The sequence below is a fragment of the Lynx canadensis genome, chromosome B3 (assembly GCF_007474595.2).
Source record: "Lynx canadensis isolate LIC74 chromosome B3, mLynCan4.pri.v2, whole genome shotgun sequence".
Taxonomy (NCBI): Eukaryota; Metazoa; Chordata; class Mammalia; order Carnivora; family Felidae; genus Lynx; species Lynx canadensis.
Window position 1 is genome coordinate 34,817,880 of NC_044308.2, and position 19,218 is coordinate 34,837,097.

General features: G+C 41.7%; 1 protein-coding gene across 2 annotated transcripts in view; it reads left to right on the forward strand.

Moving 5' to 3' along the window:
- Nucleotides 1–11,477, forward strand: part of UACA (uveal autoantigen with coiled-coil domains and ankyrin repeats) — a 47,361-nt gene extending 35,884 nt beyond the window's left edge. Inside the window, exons 16-19 of one of the 2 annotated variants that reach the window (XM_032593611.1) lie at nucleotides 1,337–4,075; nucleotides 6,065–6,217; nucleotides 8,336–8,401; nucleotides 11,290–11,477. In XM_032593611.1, coding sequence (XP_032449502.1) covers nucleotides 1,337–4,075; nucleotides 6,065–6,217; nucleotides 8,336–8,401; nucleotides 11,290–11,361 — 3,030 coding nt within the window. In that variant the 3' untranslated portion in view covers nucleotides 11,362–11,477. The remainder of the gene's footprint in view (nucleotides 1–1,336; nucleotides 4,076–6,064; nucleotides 6,218–8,335; nucleotides 8,402–11,289) is intronic. The other variant, XM_030317797.2, reaches the window with a different exon arrangement.
- The last annotated feature ends 7,741 nt before the right edge of the window (nucleotides 11,478–19,218 follow it).

Below are 19,218 nucleotides of genomic sequence, written 5' to 3' on the forward strand. Positions count from 1 at the left end.
TTTATACTGCTTCCGGTAGATACAGGTTTGCATTGCATGGGAAGGTCAGCACTTCCCATGGCCTGAACTGATAAATATTTGGGCTTTGAGAGGCCCTTTTACATACCATCATTTATAGGCAGAGTGAGTTAGCCTTTGTGATGTCTAAGATCACTTGAAGCTGGAAAATTCTAAGATTCTAAGTTGAGAAAATGAATGTCACCTGAGAAGTATTTAAGATTAGATAAATATTGGATTGTAATAAAGCAAGTATGGAAATTGTAAAGCTGTGTAAGTAATTGCTAAATTACAGTAGTCTTAGTCTAAAGATCATTGGTAAATTGAAAGGTAATTTAAAAGCAGACTAAAGGCTGCGAAATTATTCCATGTTGTTAATTTTCTTCTTGATCCAGGGCAAGACAGTGTAGATTTAACTGAACAACAGTAAAACCTGCCTGTTAAAATGGTGGAATGTATTCACAGCACATAGCTTTTATCCATGAGTTAGTACTTGTAAGGAGCCCTTGCTGTAATAGGCTGTGTGGGAAAAAGTAAGATAATTGAATTTAGTCTTTCATGGTTACATGTTCTATTTAGGCACTATTTCATGAGAAGTTTAATTATACTTCTTTTTGTGTCAACTCTTAGTGGAGGAATAAGATGTCAATAAAATGTTGTACTAAGATCACATGTTAAGTTTTAGTTTATCCTACTCGAGAGGAGAAAACTGCTTTCTTTTTTTGTGAGTTAACTAATATCCTCTCGACAACTCATGCTAGCTGTGTTTATTTTGGTGCTGTTTTTATAATTTAAAGAACATTACATTGGAGTTAACAAGGATATTCAGAAATTATATAGCTTCTTAGAAGTTAAATAATATATCATTCTGTGAAATTATTTGCAGATATAAAATTGCCATACTTGTTTTTATTCAACGGTTTTGATGACTTTCTTCAGAATTGGAAGTTCTAAGCACACTACGTGCCATAAAGCATAGAAATAATAAATGTGTTTTGATAAAGTTGATATCACTTGTGGGTAGTTATTGTGAATGGAGAAGGGAAGAGGAAATGGTCCCCAGAGGCCACAACTCTTTTCCTTCTTTGTTCTGCCAGAAATACACTTACGGTGAGCAGACTTTCAAAGTATCCCTGCTTGAGAGCATTTTAAGGGAATCATACCCAGAATTGCTTTTCTTAACCTCAAAAATCAGTACTGTATTTTTCTAATACGCTAGTCTGAAAACCCCTTGACTACTGATGATGGGGGAATCTGGAAGTTTGGCAAATAAGTAAATGTCTTCTTTAGGCTTTTGTGATTAGTATCTCTTTTTTTGTTTGTTTGTTTCCCCTTTCAGTGTACATCCCCAGGGGTGCCGGCCCACATGCAAAGCAGGTCTATGTTAAGACCGCTGGAGCTGTCCTTACCCCATCAAACCTCATATTCTGAAAATGACATTTTAAAGAAAGAGTTAGAAGCAATGAGAACGTTCTGCGAGTCAGCAAAACAAGACCGACTCAAGCTCCAGAACGAGCTGGCTCACAAGGTGGCCGAATGCAAAGCTTTAGCATTAGAATGTGAACGGATCAAGGAGGACTCAGATGAGCAGGTAAAGCAGTTGGAAGACGCATTGAAAGATGTGCAGAAGAGAATGTACGAGTCGGAAGGTAAAGTAAAACAAATGCAGACACATTTTCTTGCCCTTAAAGAGCACCTAACGAGTGAAGCAGCTGCGGGGAATCACAGACTAACGGAGGAACTGAAGGACCAGTTGAAAGACATGAAAGCAAAATACGAGGGCGCGTCAGCAGAAGTGGGGAAGTTACGAAACCAGATGGGACAGAGCGAGATGCTAGTAGAAGAGTTGAAGCGGGATGCAGGCAAGCTGGTGGAAGAGAACAAGCGACTGCAGAGGGACTTCAGTATGTGTGAAACGGAGCGAGACAAGAAAGGCAAGAGGGTCACGGAGGCAGAAGGCCAGGTCAAAGAACTGTTGGCCAAGTTGGCCCTTTCCGTTCCGACGGAAAAATTCGAGAGCATGAAGAGCTTGTTGTCAAGTGAAGTCAATGAGAAGGCCAAGAGAATAGGAGAGATGGAAAGGGAGCATGAAAAGTCACTTAGCGAAATCAGACAGTTGAAGAGAGAAGTTGAGAATTGTAAGGCCAAGCTTGCTCAGCACGTCAGACCGGAGGAGCACGAGCAGCTCAAGAGCAGGCTGGAGCAGAGGGCGGGAGAACTTACGAAGAAGATCACCGAACTCACGTCGAAAAATCAGACGTTACAAAAGGACGTCGAAAAGGTGTATCTGGATAACAAGCTCCTCAGCCAGCAGGTCCGTAACTTAACAAGTGAAATGAAGAGTCATTACGTTCCTTTACAAGTGAGCGAAGAAATGAAAAAGTCGCATGACGTCATGGTCAGTGAGCTGAATCAACAGCTTGTAGATGTCACGCAGAAGTACACGGAGCAGAAGATGGCCATGGAGAAGCTGCTGGTGGAGAATGGCCGTTTGAGTGAGAACGTCAGCCGCCTCGAGACCGCGTTCGTGCCTCCTGAGAAACACGAGAAGGAGGTCACGGCTTTGAACTCCAGCCTTGCTGACCTCAGACAACAGCTCTCTGAGCTTCACAAAAAACGTGCCGGAGACCAAGAGAAAATACATGCACTCCTGTCCGAAAACACCGCGTTGAAAAAGAGCCTGAGTACTCAGTACGTGCCAGCTCCAGCCCACGAGGAGATTAAAGCCGCACTGAGTGGCACCCTAGATAAGACGAACAGAGAATTACTAGATGCGAAGAAAAACATCGAGGATCTCAGTCGGGAACTTGTAAAAACAAAAGAGGAGAATGAGCTACTCAAAAGAAACCTGGAGAACACTCAGAACCAAATGAAGGCCGAGTACATCAGCCTCCGAGAGCACGAGGAGAAGATGGGTGCCGCGAGTCAGAGCATGAAGAGGGTACAGGACGACAGTGCGGAAATCCTGGCCAACTACAAGAAGGGCCAAGAGGAGATCGTGACGCTGCACGCAGAGATCGAAGCCCAGAAGAAGGAGCTCGACACGATTCAAGAATGCATCAAGCTCAAATATGCTCCAATCATCAGCTTCGAAGAGTGTGAAAGAAAATTTAAAGCGACAGAGAAAGAACTAAAAGAACAGTTATCCGAGCAGACACAAAAATATCACGTCAGGGAAGAAGAGGCCAAGAAGTGCAAGCAAGAGAATGACAAGTTGAAGAAGGAGATTTTCACTCTCCAGAAGGATTTGCAAGATAAGAATGTTCTCCTTGAGAGTGCTCATGAAATGGAAAGAGCGCTAAGCAGAAAAGCAGAAGAGCTAAACAAACAATTCAAAGACCTGCTGCAGAAATACACGGAGGTAAAGACCGAGAAAGAGAAGCTGGTCGACGAAAATGCCAGACAGACTTCGGAGATTCTCGCAGCCCAGACCCTTCTGCAGAAGCAGCATGTTCCGTTGGAACAGGTTGAGGCCCTCAAAAAGTCTCTGAACGGCACAATCGAGAGTCTCAAGGAAGAACTGAAGAATAAGCAAAGATGTTACGAGAAAGAGCAGCAGACAGTGGCCACCCTGCATCAGATGTTGGAGAACCAGAAGAACTCGTCGGTGCCCCTGGCAGAGCATTTGCAGGTTAAGGAGGCATTTGAGAAGGAAGTGGGGATCATCAAGGCTAGCTTGAGGGAGAAGGAAGAAGAAAACCAAACCAAAACCCAAGAGGTCTCCAAACTCCAATCCGAGGTGCAGAACACTAAACGAGCATTAAAAAAATTAGAGACGAGAGAGGTGGTTGATTTGTCTAAATATAAAGCAACAAAAAGTGATTTGGAGACCCAGATTTCCAACTTGAATGAAAAATTGGCCAATCTGAATAGAAAGTACGAAGAAGCCTGTGAGGAGGTTTTGCACGCCCAAAGGAAGCAGCTGTCTGCAAAGGATGAGAAGGAATTGCTCCATTTCAGCATTGAGCAAGAAATCAAGGACCAGCAGGAACGGTGTGATAAGTCCTTAACAACAATCACAGAGTTACAGAAAAGAATACAGGAATCTGCCAAACAAATTGAAGCGAAAGATAATAAGGTAGGCACCGAGCAGGCGGCACGGCTTTGCGTCAGGGGCCCCCTCGCAGAACTGCCCGAGTGGAATAGGGCCCCTTTACCGCAGCATCCCACAAGACAGGTTTCCAGAAGCATTAGCTGCGGGACCACTAAATGCCACCTTTCCGGTTAGTCTACTGGTGTGCAACAAAATTCAGAATTGAGAAAATAGTTAAAGTCACACAAGCAAAAGCATTTCTCCTCTGGTTTCCTCAACTGGCATAGCCAAGAATTGAGGAAAGATGAGGAGTCTCCAGGTTCACTTGCCTCAAAAGTGGTCAGAGTCCAGTGGGTTTTAGGGTTACCTGAAGGGTGATTGAGGGAGAGGAGGAAGAAAGCTGTGTTTCCAGGCTACAAGAAACAAAGGACACTGGGAAGCACCCCAGACTTGATCTTGGCATTCACCCACACCAGGGACGGAGCCCTCCAGTTCCGTGTACATTTTGTCCTCATAACTTCCCACAGACTGGTCTCCGCACCCAGAATGTCCTGCCTCTCCTTTCTACCGAGTTAAGTCCTACGCGTTCCTTAACGCCCACTTCAACACTTACCCTCCTTCCTGAAGCCTTCGCTATGCACTCTAGCCCCCCGTGAACTGTTCCTCTTCTGAAATGTTAGCGTTGCCACTATGCAGAACGTAAATATTACTGTGTCAGAGTTAGGTGCTCGATCTTCTCAACCAGCTATTAAGATCAGACGGTTTGCAACTTAACCTTTTCTTCTCATTCATTCCCATGGTACAGTTTACACAGCAGATGCTTTCAATATTTTCGAAACTGGTGGTTGGCATAATAAAGTGTGTACTGTGAGGATGAGAAATCGGGGAGATTGGGTGCATTTTTATCAGTTCAGCGAGCGATGATTAAATGTCTTCTCTATGCCAAGTTCTGGGGATACGGTGGCAAGTACACATCCCTGGCCCTCCTCAGTGGAGAAGTACAAGTACTAGCCTTCTGATCCATCTGTTCGTGTGACCCAGAACTTAAATGCTCGCACCTTGTTCAGCAGGTAGTTAGGAATATAACAGTGTATAATTATAATAGCAAGTTATTAATAACTACTTACAATTATTGTCATTTATTGAGGATATACTACGTACCAGGCAGATATTTATGATCGCGTTTGAGTTTTTGAAGTGTTTGTTTACTTATTTTGAGAGAGACAGCATGAGCGTGAGCAGGGGAGGGGCAGAGAGAGCGGGAGAGGATCCAAAGCAGGTTCCACACTGTTGGCACAGAGCCCGACACGGGGCTCGAACTCACGAACTGTGAGATCATGATGCAAGCCGAAATGAAGAGTCGGTCACTCAACCGACTGGGCCCCCAAGCCACCCCGCATTTGATTTTCTCAACTGTTAAAGAACTTCTTTCTTTCACTAGTAAGGGAACTAAAGCTCATAAAAATAAAGGAAATTAGCCAAGCTCACACAGCTAATAAATACCAGATCAGTCTGACTTGAAATAAAAAGGTTTTGCTCTCTCTGCTAAACGGCCTCCTGATTTTTTTCCCTCTTTAAGATAAAGTAGTCTAAAACCTACCTTCTTGAAATGAACAAGGCACATAAGTTCATGCTAGGCTTGTATGAGCCGCGCCTTTCTTTTCAAACTTTGTTGGAGGGAATGCCCCACAAGTTCCTGTGTTTCAGAGAGCCTAGAAGGTGATCTGTAGACTTTCATAGGTACTTAAATATTAAGAATAAGAAGACTGAGGTCACACTCAGACCTTAGGATATATATTTATTCTCAACTTGGTAATGCTTTTGCAAGGAATTTACTGAGAGGAATTTAAAGCAATTAAATTATGCATTGTATTTACTGTTGATAACAATCTCGACAGTATTCATTCCTCAATTTTCTGGTGTACGAAGATAAATTTGGTTCCTCGCGGAGTGATTTTGGTGTAAAGATGTTCATTAGAATCGCATAAGTGAATAATATACGTTTCTCCCATACCTTTTCTCTTTGTTTACAAGATAACCGAACTGCTTAATGACGTGGAAAGACTGAAGCAGGCACTCAGTGGCCTTTCACAGCTCACCTACCCGAGTGGGAGCCCCGGCAGGAGACAGAGCCAGCTGATTGACACCCTACAGAGCCAAGTAAAGACCCTGCAGCAGCAGCTGGCTGTGAGTACCCTGGCCTGGGAGGGCTTCGTGCTGTACGTGCGGGGTCGTGTTCGTTTGCTTGTGAAAGTTTATGTAGAGCCGGGATTGATTCGTGGCTGTGCTGAGATCCACGAATGGAATCATTTTTGCCAGAAGTTACTTACGCCAGTGGCAGCGGTATATTTGGTGCCCACTATATGCAAGGCACTACACTAAACGTTTTACGTACTTTAGCCTTTATCTTCATCACGGCCCTGTAAGGTTTTATCCCCCCCCCCCCCCCCCCCCCCCCATTTGATTCTTCAGGAAACAAAGAAGAAAATACTTGATGCTTGGGGACATACAGCTAGGATTCGATCCTGAGACTGGCTAACTCCAGCTCTGGTGATGTCTTCCCAGCTGCAGCACACTCTTTAAAATATCGGTCTGCTAAACTAAGGGAAGTTTTTAAAATATTTTCTACTTATGAATAAAGGTAGGCATCCCTCTGGTTTTATACCTTATATCCTTATATAGTAAAAGAAAACATCTGGAAATATATATATCCACATACGTATCCTATATGCATATATGTATTTCCTTTCTATATTAAAGAAAGCAACTGGGGCGCCTGGGTGGCTCAGTGGGTTGAGCGTCCTACTTTAGCCCAGGTCATGATCTTGCAGTTTGTGAGTTCAAGCCCCACCTTGGGCTCTCTGCTGTCAGCCTGTCAGAACAGAGCCCACTTCAGATCCTCTGTCCCCTTCTCTCTGCCCCTCCCCCACTTGTGCTTTCCCCCAAATAAATAAATATTAAAAAAAAAAAAAAAAAAAAAAGGAAAGCAACTGGATTGAGAAACTGAACACAGGAGCTCAGTTCTAAACACTGCTGCTTAAAAACCAGGTGACGTGGAACATTCCCCTTAATCCTTGGCTACCTTATCCATACAGTGCAATAGTAAGAACTGATTACTTATTTGTTTGCTTTTTTAATCAAACGAGGTAATATGACATACACGGAGATGCTAAGTAAAACAGCCCAGTCAAATGTAAATTGTTACTAAAAATTTCCTATTTTATAGGAATTGGTTATGAGTTGTTTTTGAATAGGAGAAAGCTCTTTTTGTAAGTGTTTGTTTATTAATACTACTGGCCTACAGATTAATGATGACAGATTATTGATTTGGATCTTATCAAAAGGATCTGGTAGTCCCTTCAATAATTGGAAATATTTGTTTCTTATTTATTATATTCATGACACTGTGCTAAAACACTGTCAGGGATAAAGAGAGTACACAGGTTTTGTCCCAAGGAGTTCTAGGTAATTAGAGAAGCAAAATTTAGATCCATGAAAAGTGAATTAACAAGACAAAAAATGTCATATACAGAGTTGAGAATGAGGTCCCCGGCTATAAGTGATATGAATTCATAGGAGGGAAAGATCACTGGTGCGATAGGAGCTAGGCCGAGAGGAAGGGAATAGCTGGCTGGAACTTGTAAGATAGTTGGTGTTTTGGTAGGTGAATGGAAAACAGAGAATCTTCCAGGCAAGGGAAGTAGTTTGAAGAAGGGCGTGGGGGTCAAATGTGAACGGTGTACCCAAGGGGCGGTAAAAGCTGATCAGCCTGGCTGGGAGTGGAAACTGTATTTGTGGCTAGATTGTCCAGGCTGTGGAGAAGTTTGAGGAGTTTAGATTCTCTTTTATATGTAATGAGGTTTCTCCCAAGGTCTCTGAACCAGAAGTGATTCCAGAAAAGAGCTGCCTTCATCTTGGAAGCATGATTGGGAATAAAATCTAGAGACAGGGAGACAAGATTGGAAGCTTTTGCAATAATCCCAAGGATAAACTGTTAAGTATCTGGATAGTTTTGTGGCATTAGATGTGAACTAAGGCAGTAATTTCATGTTACCTAGGACAAGCGGCATTGTTTTCGCTATGAATGTTTCCACACATTGATTAAGAAAGTTTAAACGATTGTTAATGCTGTGAAGTTTTGCATCCGGTGGGTCCCAGGTGGTTTGTTACAAGACGTGGCAGGAGCACTTTAATAATATTGCCATTTTGTAGCGTCAGGCCTGAAGATGGCATTGTCACAAGCCTCCGTGTATTTGAAAACGTGAATGCCGATACTCTGATCTGTCCATCTTTCCACATTTCTAGGATGCCGACAGACAGCACCAAGAGGTAATTGCAATTTATCGGACACATCTCCTTAGTGCTGCGCAGGTAAAAAACGATTTCTCCTCTGGCAGAGATACCATTTTATTTTTTAATTTTCTTTATAAAAATGCTTCTATTTTTTTGATTCCAATATCGTCAACATACAGTGTTATGTTAGTTTCAGGTGTACGATACAGCGATTCACCAATTTCATATATCACCCGGTGCTCAAAACAACATGTGCACTCCTTCATCCCTGTTTTAGAGAAGATCATTTTTTTATTTTCAAGTAAATTTATGTGAAAGTCATTGCTGTGTAAAGTAGTTGTATCCCATATGCTTATTTTAAAATCATTGTGTTTTTTTAAATCATGGCTTGTGTATCTCCCAGAGAAATTTACAAAGCTATATGGTAACACAACATCTTAAATGTAGTGTTCTCTCCATCTGCTTGTCACTCATTTTATAGACAGTTTGGCAACATATGATGGCAGCACATGTTAATGGTATTGCTAGCTGGAGATAATGCCTTGACATCCATACCTGGCTGTCAGCTAAAGAGAGTGCAAAGGACTTCACTGTTTCTTGGTAGCTCAGGAGTATTTCTTTGAAACGTAGAGAATGCTATAAAAGCGCAAAGATGACAAGGTGTGCACAAAATTGTAATAATGTAAGAAAATAAACTGGTTCTGTTTGGATATTATCAGTAGTATTTATTTAATGTGGCTTAAATTCAGTGAAACATCAGATTAAGAATTCCCTTTTTGGGGGGTGTAATGAAAAGGCTCCTCTTTTAGAAGAATATATCACACTGAGAAGCTGTTCAGCATGTGAAGAATACCATACTTAATGCCCTGTAGAAACCCTGTGATCAGCAATCTCTAAAATTCTCAGAGTAGATTTTTCAGGAAGATGTCCTAAAAGAGGCAACGTTAGAATGGCAGGTGAGATACATTAGGAATTGTTCAGGATTTGAAGTATCAGGTGACACTGTTTACCAAAAAAGGCGGGGGGGGGGGGGGGGGGTGGCGGTGAGTTGTTGCGAGAAAGCTTCCAAGAAGGTCATTTTTTAATAAGAAGAACTAGGTAAAATAATAAAAAGAAGAAACTTTACAACATCAAATTCGTAAAACCAAAAAGCCTTCCTTTTCTATAGGAGATGAGGGGAAACAAATGTAAAAGCATGAATGGTATGATAAGAGGAAGTTTGGCTACTTTCTTTTGAAGAGCTAGAAGATAAGCTGGGATTTGAAAGTACAGTTGACCCTTGTTGAACAGTGGGACGTAGGGGCGCTGACCCTGCACAGTCAAAAATCTGTGTGTAACTTTCGATTCCCCCAAAACTTGACTACTCATATAGTGTGAGGAAGCCTCACCAGTAATATAAAGAGTCAATTCACATGTATTTGGTATGTTATATTTACTAAATAGTGTTACGATAAGAAGCTCGAGGAAAGACAGTGTTACTAAGAAAATCAAGGAAAGAGAAAATACATTTATAGTACTGTACGGTATTAATCCAAATAAAAGATCTTTGTGTAAGTGGACCCCCACGGTTCAAACTCATGTTGTTCAAGGGTAGCTGTATATTGAAATTGTTCGAGAAGACCGTTGAGGGACAGCAGAGTGGGAACTTTAGGAGGGAAATGGTAGACAAGTGTGGAAGATGTGGATAAAGAACTCATTCAGATCTGATCTCAGCCAGGAGAGAAAGAGCATGAAAGACACCACAAACTGTCAAGCCTTTCAACTCTGTATAATGTATGCTTCCAAAAGTTGAAATCCTACTGACTCCTAATGAAACATAACAAAAACAACTGACATCAGAAATTGTCTTGCCTTCCGGCATCATAAAGTTAACCAAGAAATTCAGTGTAGTCAGCCATGGCTAATGTTTGAAATTTCAACATCCCATTCTTACAGAAACAGGAAAGCACAACTTTTTATATGAATGGGAAGTGTTAAGCTGAATTCTATTCAAATGTCCAAGCAAAGAGAAGGGGGCCGAGGGTGTCGTAAGCCCACCATACTGACTCGCATTTAATCTGCCCCTTGCCATCTTTTTAAGTTCAAAATGTGTCTTCCTAAATATAGATGACTAACATTCACGTAAAAGGATCTCCACCTCATTGGTAATGAGGGAAATCCAAATAAACAGGGAGGGACCATTTTTTCACCTATGGGATTGGCAACTATTAAACAAGATGAGCATCTGCAGCATTGGCCACGGTGTTGTGGGAAATTGGCATTTATACCCTGTTGGTGGGAGTGTAACTTGTTACAATGCCCGTAGAGGGAAGTTTTGTAGTGCTTTGCAAAATTAGCAATGGAGCCTTGCTTTTTGACCCAGCAGTTTCTTCTCTAGGAATCTGCCCATGAAGATGGGAAACACCTTAAACGCCCATCGTTTGGGGGAACGAGTAAAGAAAGTACGATTCATCTGTACGGTGCGATGGTATCCAGTAACTTAAAATAATTAGGGAAATAGCTTAGGAAAGACATCCGTGACATTAGGTGAAATGGCAAGTTGCAAAATGATGTGATCTTCCCTAGGATAAAAATATAAATATGGGGGCTTTTCCATTAATTTTTCTAATTACAAAAACGTTTCTCAGCAGGAGCAGAAGGAAAACTTAACGTGTAGCTGACTTCGCTCACTTATGACTTACGCCGCCCCTATTATCTGAGCCATTATTAAAAAAGAGAGAAGGAGAAAAGTTTGTCCATCTGTCTTCTGATAATAAGTGTTAAGAGCAGCTGGTTTGCACTGCTTTTAGATTGACTTTTTAAATTTCTGTCGCAGAGCTCTGCTGTCTTTTCCAATAAATCCTTTAGAATATCTCTGCAATGATGAGGCTTTAGCATTTGGTGAATCACAGCCATTTAGGCCTAATAGAATTCTTGTGTCATTGAAGAGGACGTAAAATATTTCTCCCTTTCTTCTTTCTCTCAAGGGTCACATGGACGAAGATGTGCAGGCGGCCTTACTCCAAATCATACAAATGCGGCAGGGGCTTGTGTGCTAACTAAGCAGCCTGTGCTTCAGCTGCTGGTGCCGAGCCTTCCGTGTGCAAACCCACAGCCTTTCTGGGCCCTTTTGTGCTAGTATCATTGAAATAAAATATATTTTGTTTCATCAGCAAGTTTTTTTTTTTTTAATTAGATGGGGATGTTACTGAGTTTTTCAATAGCAATTCAGATCTTATAATCTATATATGTTAATTTTATGGTGAGGCAAACAATGTAACACTTTGCCTCGGGTTGGCTACGTATTTTTAAGCCGTTGAGTCCCTAATAAAACATAAGCCATCTGTGTAGGTCCATACAAAGAGGCGTTAGGCTGAAATAATTGTTTAAAGGTTTCTTTCAGAGAAATTAATTTGGTTAAGTGGATCAAAAGATCTTTCAGGCCTTCAGCCGAGCCACGAGAGCCTAACGTGATTTTAAGGAATATGCACCATAACTTGGCTGGCCGAGTTGCGTTTTTTATTGAAGTAACTTAATGAGTGCCTTTGACTTCTTTTGGAGGCACAGATTTTTTTCTTCTAACTTTTATGCCCCTTTCAATACATTTCTTTTCATAAATGGTGTACTGTACTAAATTACATTTAGATTAAAAGCAGACCAGCATAGAACATATCAGGAATTTCTAATACGATGGCCTCATAATATCCACAACAGTGTCTTAATTTTTACTTGTGGTGAGTTTTTCTTGCCACAGTATTTAGAGAGCTATGATAGCTGGTATCCTAGATTTTTCAAAGTATCAAAATTCTTAGGCTTTTTTTTTTTTTTTAGCAATTACTTTGACATTTGCTACTATAGTAACCAAACACTCATTATACATGCATCCTCCAAATGTTTTGCACTCATTTATAGGAAAATTGCACTAATGAAATTAATAATGTGAAATGCAGTTTTCTTGCAAAATTAGAGAACTAATTTTAGAAAACAGATTTTTAAGGTTTCAGATGAAAGTGCAATAATATAGTAAACTGTGAGAATATAGATCACAAGGAAAAAATAAAATTGGCCACGTTTTACTGAACACTTTATTGTAACCAACCATTTTTATTAACCACATCTCATTAAGGAAAGTTTATATGTTTTGTTGTTTTTATTAATATTTTGTTTTCCATCCAGATTGAAGATTACTAATTTGACTGTTAGCAAATAAACTGAACAAATGAATCCTTTCAGCCAGATTTTCTTTCAGTCACAAAGTGTGCCTTAGCAGTAATCTTTGAGCATCCTGAAAGATTTGAAAGATTTCTTATTTTTTGGAATTTTTTTTTTTAAGTAATCCCTGTGCCCAACCTGGGGCTTGAACTCATGACCCCAAGGTCAAGAGTTGTGTACTCCACCGACTGAACCAGTAAGGTGCTCCCTGAGCCAGACTTTTTAGCCCAATTCTGCAAATAATAACAAGGACAAAGAGCCATCTGAATAGCTTCTCCCACCAGAAGCCATCAGATTTCTTCAGTGTAGAAACCACAGTGAAAAGTCAGAATTGGATTTCTTTTTAATTCTTTAGTTATACACAGTTTACACGAGCAGTACTCAAATTCCTTGGTTTTACGCTTAATGTTGTCCTTCTGCATGAAGTCTGTTCCATGAGTTTTATGTAGGTCTCCTTTGAAGCTGTAGAGGAGAGAAAGTCCTTACTGAATACTCACATTTTCGTCTTGTATTTTCCTTATTAGAAGTGGGAGGGGAAACTTGTGTGTACTTTATTTTGTCTTCAATCACAAATAAAATGTTTTCTGTGGACTACTGTTTTTGAACATCCTCGTAAAAGATCTACGAGGCCAATTACTCCATGTGCCGCTTTGGGGAATTTGGTGTAGAGAACGATGGGGTCCAAGTACAGACAGGTGTTACCCATTTTCAGTCCTCCGTGGAGGGTGGAGTAGTAGGTCGCCTCCCTGAATTAATCCCGTTGTCTCCTTCACCCACTTTTTGATATCAAAGGCAGAGACTGCATTTACAACACTGAAGGTTAAAGCTTTTTAGAGAGTAAACAAATGGAATATATATAGTGGGCAATGCTGGCCTCTCTGCCAGTCTGTGTTCAGAAAAACGATAACATCTGAACGAGAGGGAGAAAGATCGGTTGTGTCCAAGATGGGCGTGCTTTCTGGGAGACTCACCAAATCCCTGTCGGGGTATGTTCCTTTGTTGAAAGCTTTATTACTCTTCCCCTGTTCAGTTTTATTCTTATCATTCCTGCTTCCTCAGGAAAGCTCATTCTTTTGGCCAGAAGGTCAGTGTTATAAACAACTACTAAAATTGAATATTCATTCAACGAACCTCTTAAAATTTAATATTGCAGTGACTGTATTCACTAGCCATATCTGTGCTGTTCTAAAACCCCGGATGAATGTAGCTTAATCTTTCTGAAGGCTTACTGATTTAGACTGCTCTCGACCCTAACCGAACGTTACATGGTGTAAAAGTCTCTCTTAATGCATTGGATCATTGCTGCTTTGAAAATGTTGCAGCTTTGGAACCCACTGGAATGGTTCATGTTCTTGGTTTGCTTGTTTCGGAGTAGAAAAGGGAAGAGTTTCAAAAATTTTTGGTGTCTGTGATGACTAGGTGTATCGGTGCCTGCTCGCACGGGCAACCTTAGCATTGGTTACGAGCGTCCCGACACCTGCTTCCCCACAGGGGAAGAAAACTTCTTACTACCTCTTGACCCGCCTCATCACCGGACTCTGCAACCTCGTGTGATCTTTTCTCGCAAGTTCTGTGCATCAGAGCAATGGCTGTACCTCTGGCACCAAGATAAGGATTGAAAGAGAATTGCCTGTGATGAACATGCAGAAATATGGTCGCACATGCCTGCTAGAGAAACAAGAGCCCGGGCCTGCCTCCTGACTGCTCAATGCTGCGTGATAGAGGTGCGGCAATGACTGCGTTTCAGAAGGGGGGAAGAAAAGGCACCATAAAATATATCACGTACGAAACACGGAATGGAAAATGGGCATCTCAGCGCCCATCGCCTTCAGTGATACCCCCAGCTAAACTGCATCTGAGACTTTGTTGTTGGAAATTCTCTCTCGCGTCCGGGGCTTGGCTACTTGAACCAAGACTGCCTGGCCCGGACCTCTCTGGGGAAATCCTAACCTGCTTCTTAGCACGGCCTGATTCTTACCTCCACGTAGGGGCCTTTGCCTCATAAGAGTCATGACTGTAGAGATTAAAAACAAAAAAATGCAACAGAGGTGGCGTTCCCGGGAAGATCCCTGGGCACTGAGAGCACTCGTGGTTAGCATAGTTGGCCATGTGGCATCACTTATGCATCAGAGGGCATTTTCATTATTTATGCCTGTGTGAACAAACATCGATGATGAATGAATTCAACCAAAAAGGGAAGGTTACAAAAATGTCATATGTAAATGAAAAAGAGCCAAGGCTTGTGAGGGTCGCTCCCCCAGGTGCGTGTGTGTGTGTGTGTGTGTGTGTGTGTACTCTCTGTGAAATACTAGAGGAGACAGCCATAAAAATAATGCCCATTATAATTGGTATTTGGCATCAAATTGTTACACTGAATGGGCCTGATTTTTATATTTTAAACAGCTTTGCAATTTATTTCTCAAGATAGCAGTCCTGGGAATATTCTGAATTCAGGAAAGAGTTTAGAGAGGTTATTGCCTTCTTAATAATTTAGAGCTTCTATTGCTCTGCCAAGTCAGAAGATTAACATTTAATAGAAAAAAAATTATATATCTATAATTCAGTCACGGCTATTAGATCAGATGGATTTTACATTAAGTGAAAAAGATGTCGAGCATTTAAGGACCATTAAACTACAGGACTTGTCTATTGGGTTTTGAGGCCTCTGAGTCCAGATCCTGCTGCGAAGAGTATTTATTTCGTATATACAGAACGCATCAAGGATGGGAAAAGGGCCTACGTTTTAAAAGAAAAGAAGCCATGAAAAAAGTGTGATTTTTCCACCTTGCAAACAGCTACTATACAGATACGGTCTGGTGTTAGAATAATTAGCTCTGTTCATCACTAAGTAGCTTACAGGCTACAAGAATATAGTGAAGGCCACTCTAAAGGTGGTCCCTGCAGGAAATCCAAGTGGCCAGGGACCCTCTGTTGATATGCTACTTCCAGAAACTACATTTCTAATGGTTTCCCGGTCATTCGGTATCATAAAGAATTTAAGTTTGAAAATGCCTTTTCCAGGGGTCCTTATTAAGGACCAGAAAAAAAAAAAAAAAAAAAAAAAAAAAGACCTAGAGAGGAGAAGTTAGTTCTAATAAGTATTTACTTTTTTTTTTTTTTTTTTTTTTTTTTTTTTTAGTGATGCCCAAATTATCAAAGAAGGAATCAACTCTTGAGAAGACTCACTCACCTATGGGGGGAAAGTCTGTGCCACCCTTTTTCTCAAAGCTCGTCACACACTTCACATCATTGCAGTTAAAACGTGACAAGCAATATCTTAAATATTAAAAACTTTTCTTACTATTCGCACCATGCCTCCTGTCCCATCCCCACCTCTGAAAACCAGGAAGGGTCTTACGTCGGGTCACAAAAGCAAACAGGCGGGCGGGGGGATGAAGGAATGGAGTTAATAGAATTTGTAACTTTCTCCCCCTGCAATGTCCAAACAAACTGTGTGATTTTCTTTCTTGCTATTCTAGGCTTTTTTTAATTGCCTCAAGACTAAAGTGGCACCTTCTGGGCTGCTTCAGAAATCGTCTTCAGGATTTAAAAATGAAGCCGCTTCATATTCAGCGTCTTCCTGCTCAAATCTGTTAAGCCAAAATAAAAATGACTGCTACTTAAATTTTGTTTTCCTCGTCGCCGCTACAAACATTGTCTCACAGGATTTGCAAGTTCCCGTGGATGCACAATTAAAAACTCTTCTTTAGACAAACGGAGAGAGCTGAACCGACACGGTAGGGCTGGGCTGCCAACACCAGTCTTAAGGACTGAAGTCTGTGCGCCTCAATTGAATAAAGGGGAAGCTGCTCTCTTGAGCTTGGAGGCTTTTTTTTTTTTTTTTAAGTGAATTGTTCCAGTTGGCCTTAATCCCCAAGCAATATGGCTCCTCGAAAACCATCTTTATTCATTCACACCAACTGACACTTGAAGAAATTCCTCCAGCTACTGTTCATCTAAGTCTAAATATATCTGTTAGAGTTGAATGCGTTTAAGAGGATTTGCAATCTGTGATTATCCAAAATACTATTCATTGTCAATATTTTTGGTGTGCCATAGCCAATCTTGTTATTATAATGTACATAACTACTTAACGGCAGCAAAGCCCAAATACATCCCGGCAATTGCGATAACCTGAAGGAGGGCCTCTCTCCAACTCCACGCTACCCTGCTGGCGCAGCTTGTTGTGTGGTTCTCGACATCAGAATTCCTTAATAAGCTCTTGCTACACCCTTCCAGACCCTTTTGGGTAATTTCGCCCTCATGTTCTAAGTAGAGAGCAGTTACCAGGACGACAGAGAATTTGAGGAAGATTTAATTGTGATCTGATGTCTAACCAGAATAAAGAAGCTGGTGCCTTGAATTTACATTCTGGGTTCCCAAGCAAATGTCAGTATGCATATTTATTATTTCTGCCCTGCCGCGTTACAAAAAGGAAATTAAGGTGGCTTGCAATGTTTTCCTTAATGTGGGAGAGGACAAGGGGGATGGTAAATACTGAAAGGGTAGGAAAAAGAAGCAGCAGCTTGGGATCCAGAAAACATTTCATAAACACCATAATCCACGGCTTGCTTTTCTGGAGCTGGCCTCCACAGGACTCAGCTTCCTAGCAGCCGGTGCAAGGACCGAGCATCCCATCCGTGAGGCACGGCACCCGTCACAGACAGCACAGGTATTCCTGGTTCTGAAGCCAGCCAGCCTTCCCCCCGTGGGTCCAGCACATGTGGTGGTGCACAACTCAAACTGGGGTACGCACTCCCCTGGGGGCGTGCACGGTGGAATGAATGGTGCATCTTCCGAAGCGCTTCGTCGGACTTGACGGTAAGAAACTGAAGCTGGTTTGGGATAACCTTTCTATTTTGCAATAACTTGTAGCCCACGAGATGGCTGGATCGGTAATGACTGCCCACGTGTGGGGGCCATTTGAGTCCATGAGGACGAAGAATTTTTTCACCCCTCTCCTCTTGATCCACAGATGTTTCAAGCCAAATTATTCTCGAGTAGAGGTTTGTCTCTGGGATTTTGCACCTTCCTTTCTGCTCTCCTGCATTCGTTACCTGTGTCCTTTCAGGCGCCTATGCTCTCACCAGACCCTAAACCCCCCTTTGGCACCCCCTTATCCGGGCCAGCCACGTGCTTCTGTTTCCCTTGATCTTCCTCCCCTCCATTCCAAAGTAGGAAACGGGGCCGCGCTTTGGGGCAGGTATCAAAAGCCAGTACGACCAAATTAGCTCACACCCGTTGTACCTTGTTTGATAATGTGGTAACTATTATAAATGAATTTTTACTTAAAAAGACATGCTGAAGTCCCAATAATGTATTAATCCGAGAACTTTTTTTTGGGGGGGGGATAGTAAACTTAAGGGGAAATCACATTTTAAAGGGAGAGGAAAATAACTTGCAGCAAGCGGAGGAGACGTCAGCCTTGCTTGAATTATGCTAGCCCTGTCGTCACAACTCCCTCTAAACTATTACTGCTTTTCACAGATTCCTCCCTCCCTCGAGATTTTTGATGAAAATCTCTCCTGTAAAGTGTATTAAGCTTTGGACAGTCACTGTCCTCCTGATCACCCAGCACACGAACCATCTTTCTGTGTTTAGGCGATTGTCTGTCTTTTGAGCCTTAATGAGATAAAGAGACTAAAAATGTCAGATATTTGCTTTTACCTGACATCTTGGGATGGAGGTACATGACCCAGGCCAGGTCATTTTGCCAACTGTGTCCTCGACTTTGACTGGGGCACTAGGAGACCATTAGAGGCAGAGGTGATACTGATCACTTTCTAGTAGCAGGGACAGATTGGTTTGCACCAAGATCAAGTTCCTGGTGCAGAGATGGAGGTGGCCCAGAGATTAGCATCCATTGGTGGGACAGCTGCTGTTTTCTCCCAGACAGACTTTGGAGCATGATTTGGAAGCTTTTTCTGTCTGCTTGGGCCCAAGCCTGGTCTCCCGCCTTCTCTATAATTCAGTGAGCTACCTAGTACATTCGTAATAAATAATAAATCCCCTATTTGCTGAAAACAGCCAAGATTGGTTTCTGTTTCTTGCCATTAAGAACCTAGGCTGATATAAAAATTTCCCCCTATTTCCAAAGCAAACTGTATTCAAGTTAGAAACTTAGAAAAAGGAAAACATAATTTACCCCAAGCCCAGATAACCCAAATATTGTTAATGCTTTGGTAAAGCATTTTTTTCCCCTAATACTATTGTATGCATCCATTTCAAGGAAGACTATGCTTTAGAAAAATAATGGTTCAGGATTTGGGGGGCCACTGTCTTCTTTGTCCAGGGAATCCAATAAATAGGCTTCCTACCCCTGTTTTAAGAGCCTGGGGTTAAGAGGGCTTAATTGCACTGGACTGTGTGGGCAGGAGTTACTTCTAACCCCCGGAGCTATTGAAAGCATCACCTACAAAAGGCTGTTGACTCCTTTGCTGTGTAGGTTGCAATTTTTTCCTTCTAATTTTGTCAACGGTGCTTCAACTTTGTTTTTTGGTTTTCTTCTCTCATTTAGAAGTTGACATTTCATATACAGTCAAATTTGGCTGTCTTTTGTGGTTTGTAGCATTAGTGTCACACCTTCAACATCCTTGTCCAACATGCGGGCCTACATTTTATCTAGTACTTTTATGGTATTACGGTTTACATTAAACAAATAATCCACTTGGAGTTTGTTTTCTCGTGTCGCGTGAGGTACAGAT